The sequence below is a fragment of the Aquarana catesbeiana genome, linkage group LG01 (assembly GCF_042186555.1).
Source record: "Aquarana catesbeiana isolate 2022-GZ linkage group LG01, ASM4218655v1, whole genome shotgun sequence".
Classification (NCBI taxonomy): domain Eukaryota; kingdom Metazoa; phylum Chordata; class Amphibia; order Anura; family Ranidae; genus Aquarana; species Aquarana catesbeiana.
Window position 1 is genome coordinate 622,989,263 of NC_133324.1, and position 15,323 is coordinate 623,004,585.

Genomic DNA, 15,323 nt, shown 5'->3' on the forward strand with positions numbered 1-15,323 from the left:
GCCAATTTAGCTAGAAATTGTCTCAGACACGTTTTATTAATTTCCCCATTATACAGTATATCTGAGCACTTGTTCTTTTCTTAAAGGCCATTTCTTGACAGGTCAGTCTGTGGACACACTTGCAATAGCCTGGTTTTGGCAGTACAGACATCCAGTTTTGATTTCAAATTATAAAAATGCCATTAATATATTTTGTTATGCAATAATAGGTAAGAGCATTACCTGCAATGATGTTATCCAGGAGGGTTGTGGGCATGCAGAAAATCCCAACTAGTAAATCGCTGACAGCGAGATTTAAGATAAAAAGATTAGTGACTGTTCGCATATGTTTGCTGCTGAGAACAATAAAACAAACCACTCCATTGCCAAGCATACACAGGATAAAGATTAACAGGTATGAAATTATGAAAATTGCAGCTACTGATGGCCGATGGAGGTAGAAGTCCACATATGTTATGTTTGGGTCTATGTTAGGATGTGTCCTGTTCATGGCTTTCCTCTGATTCCATATAGACACATTAACATCCAGTTTTTCATTCATGATGTATCTAAAAGATAAAATAAGCAAAAGTAAAAATCATGAAGGCAATAAAGTAAATCTTTCATAAACTTTACATGAATATATCACAATATTACATATCACAATAGAGAGCAAAAATATTTTTTCTGATCTTTATTAAAAATAAGCTTAAACTTTTATTATTAAAAATAGAGGCTGCAGAAAAGCTACTAATCTGTGTCAGACATTGCACATAGCCAAAAACTGCACAGGCATCAACCCACTAATTTTCAACATTTTGTCATGTTACAACCAAAAACATTAAATGTATTTTATTGAGATTTTATGTGATACACCAACACAAAGTGGTCACACAAAGTGGCACATAGTTGTGTAGTGGAAGTGGAATGATAAATGGTTTTCAACATTTTTTACAAATACATATCTGAAAAGTGTGGTGTGCATTTGTATTCAGCCCTCTTTACTCTGATATCCCTAACTAAAATCTAGTGGAACCAATTGCCTTCAGAAGTCACCTAATTAGTAAATAGAGTCCACCTGTGTGTAATTTAATCTCAGTATAAATACAGTTGTTCTGTGAAGACCTCAGAGGTCTGTTAGAGAACCTTAGTGAACAAACAGCATCAATAAGGACAAGGAACACACCAGAGAGGTCAGGGATAAAGTTGTGGAAAAGTTTAAAGAAGGGTTAGGTTATAAAAAAAATATTCCAAGCTTTGAACATCTCAGGGAGCACTGTTCAATCCATCATCTGAAAATGGAAAGCGTATGGCACAACTGCAAACCTACCAAGATATGACCATCCACCTAAACTGACAGGCCGGACAAGGAGATCATTAATCAGAGAAGCAGTCAAGAGGCCCATGGTAACTCTGGAGGAGCTGCAGAGATCCACAGCTCAGGTGGGAGAATTTGTCTACAGGACAACTATTACCCTGTTTCCCCCGAAAATAAGACCTAGCGTGATTGTCGGTGCTGGCTGCAATATAAGCCCTACCCCCCAAATAAGCCCTAGTTAAAGTCCTTGTAGGTCTTATTTTCAGGGTAGGGCTTATTTTCGGGGAAACAGGGTAGGGCTTATTTGGGGGGTAGGGCTTATATTGCAGCCATCACTGACAATCACGCTAGGTCTTATTTTCGGGGAAACAGGGTAGTTGTGCACTTCACAAATCTGGTCTTTATGGAAGAGTGGCAAGAAGAAAGCCATTGTTGAAAGAAAGTCATAAGAAGCCCAGTTTGCAAAAAGCCATGTGGGGGACACAGCAAACACGTGGAAGAAGGTGCTCTGGTCAGTTGAGACCAAAATTGAACTTTTAGGCATAAAAGCAAAACGTTATGTGTGGAAGAAAACTTACACATCACCCTAAACACACCACCCCCACAGTGAAACATGGTGGTGACAGCATCATGTTGTGGGGATGCTTTTCTGCAGCAGGTACAGGGAAGCTGGTCAGAGTTGATGGGAAGATGGATGGAGACAAATACAGGGCAATCTTAGAAGAAAACCTGCTATGCTGCGTACACATGGTTGGAATTTCCGACAACAAATGTTCGATGTGAGCTTTTTGTAGGAAATTCCAACCGTGTGTAGGCTCCATCGGACATTTGCTGTCGGAATTTCGGACAACAAAAAATTGAGAGCTGGACCTCAAATTTTCTGACAACAAAATCTGTTGTCGTAAATTCCGAGCGTGTGTAGACAATTCTGATGCACAAAATTCCACGCATGCTCGGAATCAAGCAGAAGAACCACACTGACTATCGAACTTCATTTTTGTTGCACGTCACTGCGTTCTTGACGTTCGGAATTTCCGACAACATTTGTGCGACCGTGTGTATGCAAGACAAGTTTGAGCCAACATCTGTTGGAAATAAATCCACGGTTTGGTTGTTGGAAATTCCGATTGTGTGTACGCGGCACAAGAGTCTGCAAAAGACTTGAGACTGGGCGGAAGTTCACCTTCCAGCAGGACAACGATCCTAAACATACAGCCAGAGCTACAATGGAATGGTTTAGATCAAAGCATATTCGTGTGTTAGAATGGCCCAGTCAATGTCCAGACCTAAATCCAATTGGGAATATGTGGCAAGACTTGACAATTGCTGTTCACAGACACTCTCCATCCAATCTGACGGAGTTTGAGCTCTTTTGCAAAGAAGAATGGGCAAAAATGTCACTCTCCAGATGTGCAAAGCTAGTAGAGACATCCCCAAAAAGACTTGCAGCTGTAATTGCAGCGAAAAGTGGTTCTAAAAAGTATTGACTCAGGGGGGCTGAATACAAATGCACGCCACACTTTTCACATTTTTTTTGTAAAAAATGTTAAAATGAAAACCATTTATCATTTCCCTTCCACTTTACAATTATGTGTCACTTTGTGTTAGTCTATCATATAAAATGCCAATAAAATATATTTACGTTTTTGATTGTAACATGACAAAATGTGGAAAATTTCAAGGGGTATGAATACTTTTTCAAGGCACTGTAAACTGCTAAATACCTTTTCTCATCAGCAGTATATAGCAGTCTTGTGACTTCTATTTGTATCTTGTAGGAGGAGTTTTCACTCTCCTCTGACTGTCCTCTGAGGATTGGCAGTGGCTCTGTGCTGATCACATGCACTCTCCCAAGAGAAAAAAACTCTCTAGCAATACACATCAAACTGGGCATGTGCAGAGTGACTCCAAAGGCTCCGTTCTATCAGCAGATAGATTGGGGACAGTGAAAGAAGGGGAGGATCAGAAAAGCCAGGATCTAACAGCCTTTTTACACAATGCGGAGGATTAGGTTCTGCAGTGAGTATTACAAGTATGCTTTACTGCATTTACTGACTGCTTTCACTGTTGTGAGTTTAGTAACACTTTAAAATAACTCATGCAATTTTTTTTCCTAAAGTAGTCATTACACTAAAAAACAATTAATGAATGTGCTTTTTTTTGTGTGCTATTTAACTGAAGCTTTAAGGCACACGATCAGAAAAATACTGCTTTTGAAGCAATTGTATGATGATATGATCATTAGTACACAGCTTTTGAGAGCGGATTACGACAGTTCATCCAATATTATCCGATAATATTGTGGGGCATTTACTTCTTTCCTGCTTCCTCCAGGTTCCTGGGGCACTGCACATATGTTCACAATTTTTTTGCACCTTATGATGGTTATTTGTCATTTATATCAGTCTGTTTCTATTAGCGCAGTTTCACATTTTTTCACTTGGTTTAATTTATGTTTGCGTTACACATAGGGACTGCAGCTTTATAATTTATTCATATATTTACCCATGCGCAGTTTTACCTTTTTTTCTTTTCCCTCCCATTTAGTCTGTGTATCATTACAGGCTGATGCCTCATTGGTTGGCATAGCGTGGCTCTGATTGGTGAGCTTCTCTATTCCTGGTTAAGGACTGGCTACATCTGCAATCCCTATACTTTGCATAAGTCAGCCCCCTTTAATACAAATCCTTGTGACTATTCTGAGCAGGAGATTAACTTGAATTTTCCCGGGAAGTTAAGTATTAATTACAGGTTGGCCTCCCTTCATTGCATATCCCATCATGGGATCCTTTGAAGTGAGTATGTGAAAAACAATGAGGTTTGAAACCCATTGTTTGTATACCCAAGCCTAGGCACCGACTTGTCTGGTCTACCAGAGATTTCTGTGAAGATAATATGTTCTGCCCTACATAGATATAAGCTAAATTAAATACATTCATAATTACAATATTTTACAGCTATTAATGGAGATTTCACATAAACTCATAAGGCAACAAGTCCATTAGCAACAGCACTTGAAAGACCCACATCAAAGAAAAAGGCGGACTTCTCCTTGCTCCTCATCTGGGATCTCCAACCCTACTATACCTCCAGTCCTCTCAAAAGTCTGCACTGAGAGGAATGAAGGTGTACCAATAGGTGTCCTAACTACTTGCAGCCAATCTGCTAGCAGTACACCACAATCTGATTTTAGCAGGCAAATTTCCCTAACCCAGTTGCCAAACCTTAAAAAGAAATTTGGTCCCAGCCATCCACATGCTCAGCGTCTGAACGCTAGCTTGGCCAAATTGCTAGCACTGCAACTGCTGCCGTTTCAGCTGGTAGACTCTGCCCCCTTTCGTGAATTGGTGGAATGTGCTGTACCTCAGTGGCAGGTTCCAAAACACCATTTCTTTTCATGGAAGGCCATTCCAGCTCTCTCCCCGCATGTGGAAGGCAATGTTTTTGTCTCGTTGGACAGGGCGGTCAGCAGTAAGGTGTATATTACCTCTGACTCATGGTCTAGCAGGCATGGGCAGGGATGTTACCTATCCTTTGCGGCGCACTGGGTAACTCTGCTGGCAGCTGGGAAGAATGCAGGACAGGGTTCAGTATTGTTGGAGCTTGTTCCACCACCACGCTTCCAAAATCCTAGTGGTGATTCTGCCACAGCTCTCTCCTCCACCTCCTCCTCTTCTTCTTCCTCTATGGCCTCTTCTGCAGATTTGTCCTCTGAACCAGCGGTGCTCCATAAGCGTTCAAGGGGCTATGCAAGCACTCAGGCAAAAAGATGCCATGCGGTGCATGAGTTACATAGTTACATAGTAGGTGAGGTTGAAAAAAGACCATCAAAGTCCATCAAGTCCAACCTATGTGTGTAAATATATGTCAGTATTACATTGTACAGTAGGTGACCGCGATATTGTGTCAATCTCGCCGCTGTTTTCGGCGAGATTGACACCTGCGAGCCCCGTCACGGGAGCCAGCGCCGAGCTGGCTCGCTCGTCGGGAAAGGAAAAATGTGTTTCATCCTCTGTAGAATGTAGATCGCTAGGCTACACTGACTGGATGCTTCAGAGTATATATATATATATATATATATATATATATATATACTAGACTGACTTATATATATATATCAAATACACTGCTTGAAGTAGATTAGAAATCGGCAGATACAGAGTCAGAATATTGAAGGTGGTGCAAATCATGGACCGTTTAAAGAAAATGATAAACAAACTTGGCAAGCGTTTCTCCTCAAACAAGCTCTTAAAGTGTGTTTTGTTGAACACTGCAGTTGAGCTCTTTGGTTGTATGAACTCTCCCTCTTTTGTTACACCAAATCAAAGCTATTATTGGGAAAGCTTTGATTACTATTCTACACTACCAGGTGCACACTCACAATGTCCCAAAATCACTGACACAGCTTTATCAACAGAAAGCTGAGACACCTTGTCAAATTTAGATGGGAATGCCTTGTCGTGCACAGCTGCAGAGAATGAACCAATGATTAATATGGAGCCACAGGTTACACAACAGATCTTCTATTTCTTGATTCCTGCAGATTTAATTTCACATGTTGTCATACAGGACCATTGTGATACAGAAATCGTGTATGATTTACTGAATTGTGTACAAGAAATTGATACTACACCTAGTATCGTCTGGGACACTTATGATCTCCATGAATCAAACAAGAAAAAGAGTTGTGTGCTTGGAAATTAATCCATACGAACTCTGGATGATTGTGATGCAGAAATCTCCTTGTATGATTTACTGAGCTATGTAGATGGAATAGATGCTACACCTAGTATCTTCTGGGACAGTTATGATCTCCATGAATCAAACCAGGAAATAAGTTGTGTGCCTGAAAATAACTGGAGCACATTGCATGAAGAATTCTGTAGTTATGATGATTTGATGCTCATGAATGTATTCACGCTATTCGACGATAGAGAGAAACCAGTGTCATCTACACCAGTGTTTCTCAACTCCAGTCCTCAAGGCGCCCCAACAGGTCATGTTTTCAGGCTTTCCATTATTTTGCACAGGTGATTTGATCACTTTCACTGCCTTGGTAATTACCACAGCCGTTTCATCTGAGGAAAATCCTGAAAACATGACCTGTTGGGGCGCCTTGAGGACTGGAGTTGAGAAACACTGATCTACACCATGGATTCGTAGAAGAAAAAAGTGTCTTGCATTTTTTTAAGACTCAGTTATGTACATCTGCAATATGTCCCATTGATCTAAATGTATAGGGGACCTCTAGCCTATAGCCAGTCACAGCTACTGTCAGACCTACTACTAACACCATCTACTCCACTAGGCACACTGGGGTTGATTTTACTAAAAAAGTTGGTGCGGCTCTATATGATAGCCAATCTCCTAATGTCGGCCTGTTTAAGCTTTGACAAAAAAAAACCTGAAAGCTGGTTTCTATGCAGAGCAGCACCAGATTTTGCACTCTCCAGCTCTAGTAATTCAACCCCAGTCTGCTCCTGATCATCTATCTTTCTCCTCATTTATCTGACACATAAACCTTCACAAAAGCTCACCGATTAAGCACAGGAGATTGCTCCTGATCACGTCTATACCTTTCTGATTGGTGTGTATCTACTTGTTTTTGAGGCCCCCCTCCCATCACTATGGACAATATTTATTGTGGGAACATGATCTAACCAGTTCTAGTTGCCTCTACTGTGCATGTCCTTGAATATTTTTAGATTTCAGAGAACCTGCAATTTTGCACTTGCCTGTCAAGCAGAATTACATGTTCTTGGTTCCTCTTAGTTTACCTGGACCTTTTAGGATGAACTGTGTTTTGTCCATGGAGGGCAAAGCAACAGGGTCACTTTAAAGCCCAGTCCCTGCTTAGCTGTTGGATATGATCCCTAGTCAGAACTTGCACATTTGTCACTGCTCCTAAGTGATGGCACTGGCCCTATTGCAAAGGATCAGTGGTGTCCAGCTGTAACTATCAGGTATTTCAGTTACTCATGGCAGGGATAAAATATGACTATAGGGTATTGGGAGACTGGTCTTTAAAAGCAAACCAGTCTTTTGCCTGTTGAATGGGTTCAGGCCGATCCAGGGACATGTAGCTGAATATATAGATATCTACTAAGTCATACCATCATTATCACATATTTCACTGAAGTTTGATTGCATGCACAATGATTTTACAGTTTTTTCACTCGCACAGTTGGTATAAATGTACTATGACTTTCTCACGTGTCTGTTTCTTTCCTGTTTGGTTGTTGTGGTGTGTGTGTGTTTTTTATTGTGAACTTTGTTTGATCTCCTCCCCCTTCCCCATTGAACAAATACACCCTCCCCACAAACATAAAAATGGTGGTTTGCACTTAAGTGCACAAGGACAGTTGCACAAAATTTACTTCACTATCACTTTATTTTTTTATTTAAAAGGTTGACAAGAAAATGTATTTATTTTATTTTTTTATATGCACGATTGTTAACATGTGAACCCTAGGGTTTTAGAAAGCTGTGTAGTCTGACTCTGTATATCATAGCAATTAGATTTTTAATAAAATATTTTATAGAAAGTAAAAAAAAAAAAAAAAAAAAAAAGAAAACAAAAAAAGTAGATTAGAAATAGTACCCCACGGAAGAGTATATATATATATATAAAAATAATCAGAAGGGTGAGGTGCACTACAGTCTCAGATGGCCGTGCTTAGCAATCAAGCCCTCCCACAGGCTTCGACATAGAAAAATCCAAAAACAAGGGATTGGTGCACAAACCGTATTTATTTTGAAATCTTCAAAAGGACATCACCACGACATCCATAAAATCAGGCATCCATAATAAACGTTTTCGGGCTATTGTAGATAATGCCCTTCATCAGAAGATCATGCCTATCTAATGAATATACATATAGCAATATATATACTCAATGAACAATCAATTAACAAGCTAATCATCTGGAATCAATCAAATAATCATTTATGTTTAACCGAATCTGTTATCACATACACATACAATTATCATCAGATGTGAATACAATTTTTTACAATTTAGGAATCAAAGTCACAGGTAGAAAGAAGATTTCACACTTCATGGAATATGGACACAGAAATCCTAAAATTAAAAAACGGAAAAATAAAAAAATGAAAAATAAAATATTAAAATGTCACATCTATAAAAGGTATATATTTTTATATGTGCAGATTTGACCCTTATTATATGATCTACAGTGGATACCCATATCTTGCATGTTAAACTATGCACCCTCTCTATACCTCAACAGGTTGTGCATATCAATCCCTGTATTAGACCATACACACCACAACTAGCACCAATCTGATTGCATGAGATACCGATAAATGTGAAAAAAATGAAAAAAAAATAGAGAAAGTAAACACTGTTAATTGTGATAATATAAATAACATAAATGACATTAATGGCATTGACCACCTCTCCACAAAATTCTAAACTTTCAAAAGAAAAAAAAAAATGTTTACTATAAAAATAAATACAAATCAAAATCAGAATTTAACCCTTTCGGCTGGAGTGTACCCAGCCGATGGATCCAACCCACTTCTTTCTTTCTTAGAGACTTTTCTCTGTCCCCACCACATCTATTTATGGTGACACCATCTATCACCATAAATTTTAGCTGTGACACCAAGTGTCCCCACTTAACAAAATGTCTAGCCAGAGGAAGTTTAACTAATTTGTCCCGAATGGAGTACTTATGACGAGCTATGCGGTCCATATATATATATATATATATATATATATATATATATCTCAAACACACTGCCTGAAGCAGATTAAAAATAGTACCCCACGGAATGCACTGTAGAATGTAGATCTCTAGGCTACACTGACTGGATGCTGCAGAGTATATATATATATATATATAATTATATATATATATATATATATATATATATATATATATATATATATATATATATATATATATATATATATATATATATATATATATAACCTGCCTGCTCTAAATCAAACTATGTCTCCTTCCATGCCAACAACACTATACAGGGCCACCGTGCAGGCAGCCTTATATAGTGTGGGGCGTGGACTTAGTCCCCCTGAGCCATGATTGGCCAAGGGCACCCTGCCTTTGGCCAATTATGACTCTCTTAGCAGAGGGCGCTGGGATTGGCCAAAGCATGCAGGCCAGGTGCATGCTTTGGCCAATCATCATACAGCAATGCACTGCGACTGGGGCGTTCCGCTGGCACTCAAATTTCCCGTGAACGCCCCTTATTGTTCGATGTTCGGTGAACGGGTGAACACCTGATGTTCGAGTCGAGCTCATGTTCGATCCGAACATCAAGCTCATCCCTATTGGTTATTAGTTATTGAGTTGGTGACTACCAGCATCCTGTCAACTAGTACTCATCCCCATCTGGCCCATTCAGCTTTCAACTGGGAATTGCCAGCAGAGAGGTTAATGTAAACAAGGGGGTATGGATTTTTTTTTCAAAAAACATTGCGCCCCCCCCCCCAAATTCCATATTAGGCCCTTCAGGTCAAGAGGGGTCAGGAAAAGGGGATGACAAGCATGTGTCCCTACAATGTAAATCCACTGTCAGTTGCATCATCCAGCGATGCAGATCCACATAGTTGCATAGTTACATATAGTTACATAGTAGGTGAGGTTGAAAAAAGACACACTTCCATTAAGTCCAACCTATGTTTGTGATAATATGTCAGTAGTACAGTGTATATCCCTGTATGTTGCGGTCGTTCAGGTACTTATCTAATCGTTCTTTTTTTTAACTATCAATGCCCCCCCCCTGCTGAGACCACAGCCTGTGCTGCTCTTACAGTAAAGAACCCTCTACGTAGTTTAAGGTTAAACCTCTTTTCTTCTAATTTTAATGAGCGGCCATGTGTCTTGTTAAACTCCCTTCCGCAAAAAAGTTTTATCCCTATTGTGAGGTCAACAGTAGGGATGAGCCGAACACCTCCCTTTCGAGTCCCACCAGAACATGCGAACAGGCAAAAGATTCAGCAGAACACACGAATACCATTAAAGTCTATGGGACACGAACATGAAAAATCAAAAGTGCTAATTTTAAAGGCTTATATGCAAGTTATTGTCATAAAAAGTGTTTGGGGACCCGGGTCCTGCCCCAGGAGACATGTACAAATGCAATTTTTTTTAAACGGCCGTTTTTTAGATGGGTGACCCCATCCCCCTCTGACACCATGGGGGCTTCCCCGCGGCTTCCCCGTGGCGTCAGAGGGGGGCGGGGTCACCCGTATACATCACCAGGTGGCTCTACCCTCAGCTATATAAGAACTGTTACAGAGAAGAAGCGTCAGTTGGCGGGAGTCTCCCATGAAGGCGGTATGGTTGCGGCTTTTTTTTTCCAGTTCACCGTTTTACATCGCGGGACATTTTTAGTTTTTAATAAAGGACTTGTACCAAGCTGCCTCTTGTCTTTTTTACCCTTTTTGACACTTTTTTTGTGAAATGGTAGGGGTACAGTGTACCCCATTACCAATTCACATAGAGGGGAGGAGCTCGGGATCTGGGGGTCCCCTTGTTAAAGGGGGCTTCCAGATTCTGATAAGCCCCCCGCTCGCATACTCCCACAACCACCGGGCAAGGGTTGTGGAGATGAGGCCCTTGTGCCATCAACATGGGGACAAGGTGCTTTGGGGTCAGACCCCAAAGCACCCTCCCCATGTTGAGAGCATGTGGCCTGGTACGGTTCAGGAAGGGGGGCGATCTCTCGTCCCCCATCTTTTTCTGTGGCCTGCCAGGTTGTGTGCTCAGATAAGGGTCTAGTATGGATTTTGGGGGGACCCCTACGCCATTTTTTTTTATTTTGGCACAGGGTTCCCCTTAATTTCCATATCAGACCTGAAGGGCCTGGTATGGATCTTAAGGGGGACCCCCACGCAATTTTTTTTTAAATTTTGGTTCGGGGTTCCCCTTAATATTCATACCCAAAGGACCTGGTAATAGACTGGGGGAGGGGAACCCATTCTCTTTTTTTCAATGAGTTTTATCTATATTGCCGAGACCCGACTATTCATTACAGCGGCGATCAGTTTTAAATGACAATTTTTCCTTTAGAAATGTAATTTTGCTGTGGTACTGTTCTAAACACGGGAAAAATGTGCCACTTTACAGGCATACCATAGACACCCCCCAGGCACGATATTTAAAGGAATATTTCTTTTTTTTGTTTCACTTTAAGCATTAAAAAAATCACTGATCCCGAAAAAAACAGATTTTTTTTTTTTAAAAAAGGACCCGGGTCCCCAAACACTTTTTATGACAATAACTTGCATATAAGCCTTTAAAATGAGCACTTTTGATTTTTCATGTTAGTGTCCTATAGACTTTAATGGTGTTCCAGCGGTTTTCAAATCGCATATTATTCGCTGTTCGGCGAACAGGCAAACACCCGATGTTCGAGTCCAACTTACATTCGATTCGAACATCGGGCTCATCCCTAGTCAGCAGTATGGTACTGGTAAATTGAAATCATATCTCCTCTCAAGCGTCTCTTCTCCAGAGAGAATAAGTTCAGTGTTCGCAACCTTTCTTCTACTAATGTCCTCCAGGCCCTTTATTAGTTTTGTTGCCCTTCTTTGTACTCGCTCCATTTCCAGTACATCCTTCCTGAGGACTGGTGCCCAGAACTGGACAGCATACTCCAGGTGCGGCCGGACCAGCGTCTCGTAGAGTGGGAGAATTATCGTTTTATCTCTGGAGTTAATCCCTTTTTTAATGCATGCCGATATTCTGTTTGCTTTGTTAGCAGCAGCTTGGCATTGCATGCCATTGTTGAGCTTACCATCTACTAGGACCCCCAGGTCCTTTTCCATCCTAGATTCCCCAAGAGGTTCTCCCCCCAGTGTATAGATTGCATTCATATTTTTGCCACCCAAATAAATTATTTCACATTTTTCTACATTAAACCTCATTTGCCATATAGTTGCCCACCCCATTCATTTATTCAGATCTTCTTGCAAGGTTTCCACATCCTGCGGAGAAGTTATTGTCCTGCTTAGCTTAGTATCTTCCTCAACTACAGAGATTGAACTGTTTACCCCATCCTTCAGGTCGTTTATGAACAAAGTAAATAGGATTGGACCCAGCACAGAACCCTGGGGGACCCCACTACCCACCCCTGACCATTCCGAGTATTCCCCATTTATCACCACCCTCTAAACTCGCCCTTGTAGCCAGTTTTCAATCCATGCACTCACAATATGGTCCATGCCAATGGACCTTATTTTGTACAGTAAACGTTTATGGGGAACTATGTCAAATGCTTTTGCAAAATCCAGATAGACCACGTCGAAGGGCCTTCCTTTATCTAAATGGCAACTCACCTCCTCATAGAAGGTTAATAGATTGGTTTTGCCAGAACGATTCTTCATGAATCCGTGCTGATTATTGCTAACTATACTGTTTTCATTACTAAAATCTTGTATATAGTCCCTTATCATCCCCTCCAAGAGCTTGCATACTATTAATGTTAGGCTAGCTGGTCTGTAATTCCCAGGGATGCATTTTGGGCCCTTTTTAAACATTGGTGCTACATTGGCCTTTCTCCAATCCGCTGGTACCATTCCAGTCAGTAGACTGTCAGTAAAAACCACTGGTCCCGCTGATTTATTAATGTTAAGTTTCCCAAGTCTAATTCTAATTCTGTCCTCTCTTAGCCATTAGGGTGCTTCCTGTGATGTGTCACGAGGATAAACACTGCAGTTTTTCTTACTGAAGCCCCCCAATTCCCTTGTTAAGACTGAGGAGAAGAATACATTTAATACCTTCACCTTCTCCCCATCCTTTGTAACCAGATGTCCTTCCTCATTCTTTATGGGACCAATATGGTCTGTGCTCCCTTTTTTACAGTTTACATACTTAAAGAATTTCTTGGGATTTTTTTGCTCTCCTCCACTATGTGTCTTTCACGTTCTATCTTAGCCGCCCTAATTGCACCCTTACATTACTTGTTGCATTCTTTATACAGTTTGAATGCTGATGATGATCCCTTAACCTTGTTTTTTTGAAGGCCTTCTCTTTTGCTTTTATATGCATCTATACATTGGCGTTAAGCCAGCCAGGACTTTTGTTCGCTCTTTTAAATTTATTACCCAATGGGATGCATTGGCTAATGCCCTCATTTAATAATCTCTTAAAGCGAACCCATCTCTCCTCCATGTTCTTTGTTCCTAAGATTTTATCCCAGTTTATATCTTCTAGCAAGGCTCGTAGTTTAGGGAAGTTTGCTCTTTGGAAATCACAAAGAGCAACACCTGCCAACATGTCAAAAGAAAATAACCCACCTAGCACCAACATGAACCACACCTTCTGACTGCTTGCACTCAATGATATGTCCTAGTCCTCGGAGGTAAATGTAGAAAAATGGCTGGAATCATTCATTTATCCCTGTTCAGTAACATGGGCTGCCTGCACGCAGCTCCAGACAGCTCCAACTGCATAAACAAACAGCTCATTCACGCTGTGTCTGTGTAAATAAAGCCTAATGGCATTGGCTACCAGGGAGGTTAGTGTAATGGGGCCATAGGTAAGAGCTCTATGCTGAAACCTGCCAGCACTTATCTGCTGGTGCTGAAAACAAATGTATGGCTAAATTCATGTTTAATGCAATTATTTCTCTTGTTTGTTTAGTAGTTCAACTGATGACAGTCTGCAGAGCTGAATTTTTCCCTTAGTGGTTTTGTCAGAAGTATAATGTATGTTTAATTGAATGTGTATGAATATGTTCAATACTTTTGAATAATGAATTTTTTTACAATTTAAAAACATCATGGTGGCCCTGAAAAGGATATTGAGTAGGTGGCAAGTCTCATTAATGTGTCAAAGGTTTAAATAAAGTAAAACTAGTAAAAAGTAAAATTACATTTAAAGCGGAGCTGCAGCCCCCTCCAAAAATTAAAAGTCAGCAGCTACAGTATTTGTACAAATACTGTAGCTGCTAACTTTTAATATTAGGACACTTAATTGTCCAGGGGTCCCACGATGTCGGCACCTCAGCCGATTTTTAAATTTTTTACATTCCTTGTAAGAGAAAACGTCAGTAAAGCCTTGCGGCTCCACAGCTGGTTCCCTACTGTGCATATGCCAAGCGCACTGCACTTTCTGAATGGCCCGTTTGCGGGGGAAGGAGGAGGGGGACCAAACTTCCTGCGGCGAGGTTTCCCTGAAAGTGAGGACAAGTACCTGTCTAAAACAGGTACTCGCTCCCCCCCCCCAAAAAAAAGTGGGGGGGAGGCAGATAAGTGGAGCTTTCACTTTTGAGTGGAACGCCGCTTAAATTGAACATGTCACAACTGAAACAAAATAGGTCACCTATAAGAGACGCATAGCTGTACATACTATACTTCTCCAGCGGCCCATGTATTCAAAAGTCACAGAATCCACTTCCAGTTGTGTAGAACATTTTCTCTACCTCCAGCTACTGTGGTTCTTCCCACCACCTTGTACATCATTAAGGTAGTTTTCACACTACTGTACTTCAGTTTGGCCACAGCACGGGTGCGCAGGGCGGGTTAGCAGCTCTTTCCCATAGACTTCTATTGAATTGGGCATTTTTAGTGCATTTTTAGAAAGCGAACCAAAGATGCAGCATGTAGGACTTTTGGTGCTCTTTTCAGAAAATGCAGCAAAAAATACAAACACTGCATCTAATAGAAGTCTATGGGAAAACACGGGTAACCTGCCTGAAAACCACAGGTAGATATCGCTGCACCCACGCTGTGGCCAAACCACAGTGTAGCATGTGAATGCACTCTTACAGACCAAATCTGTAGGTGGGAGGAGCAAGTTGTCTACTGTTGCATACTTGCAGTGGCTAAACAGCAGAGATGCAGTGGATTTTCTTTAACCACTTCAGCTTCAGATTTACCCCCCCCCCCTTCATGACCAGTCCATTTTTTGCAATATGGCACTGCGTTACTTTAACTGACAATGGCGCGGTTGTGTGACGCTACCCAAATAAAATGTATGTACTTTTTTCCCACAAATAAAGCTTTCTTTTGGTGGTATTCGATCACCTC

The 15,323-nt window shown here is 40.8% G+C and overlaps 1 protein-coding gene across 3 annotated transcripts in view; it reads right to left on the minus strand.

Annotated features, from left to right (window-relative positions):
- NPFFR2 (neuropeptide FF receptor 2) overlaps window positions 1-15,323 on the minus strand; it is a 358,456-nt gene that overhangs the window by 43,835 nt on the left and 299,298 nt on the right. For all 3 annotated transcript variants that reach the window (XM_073600559.1, XM_073600550.1, XM_073600568.1), the window contains one exon: window positions 223-548. In XM_073600559.1, the coding sequence (XP_073456660.1) occupies window positions 223-541 (319 nt within the window). In that variant the 5' untranslated portion in view covers window positions 542-548. The remainder of the gene's footprint in view (window positions 1-222; window positions 549-15,323) is intronic.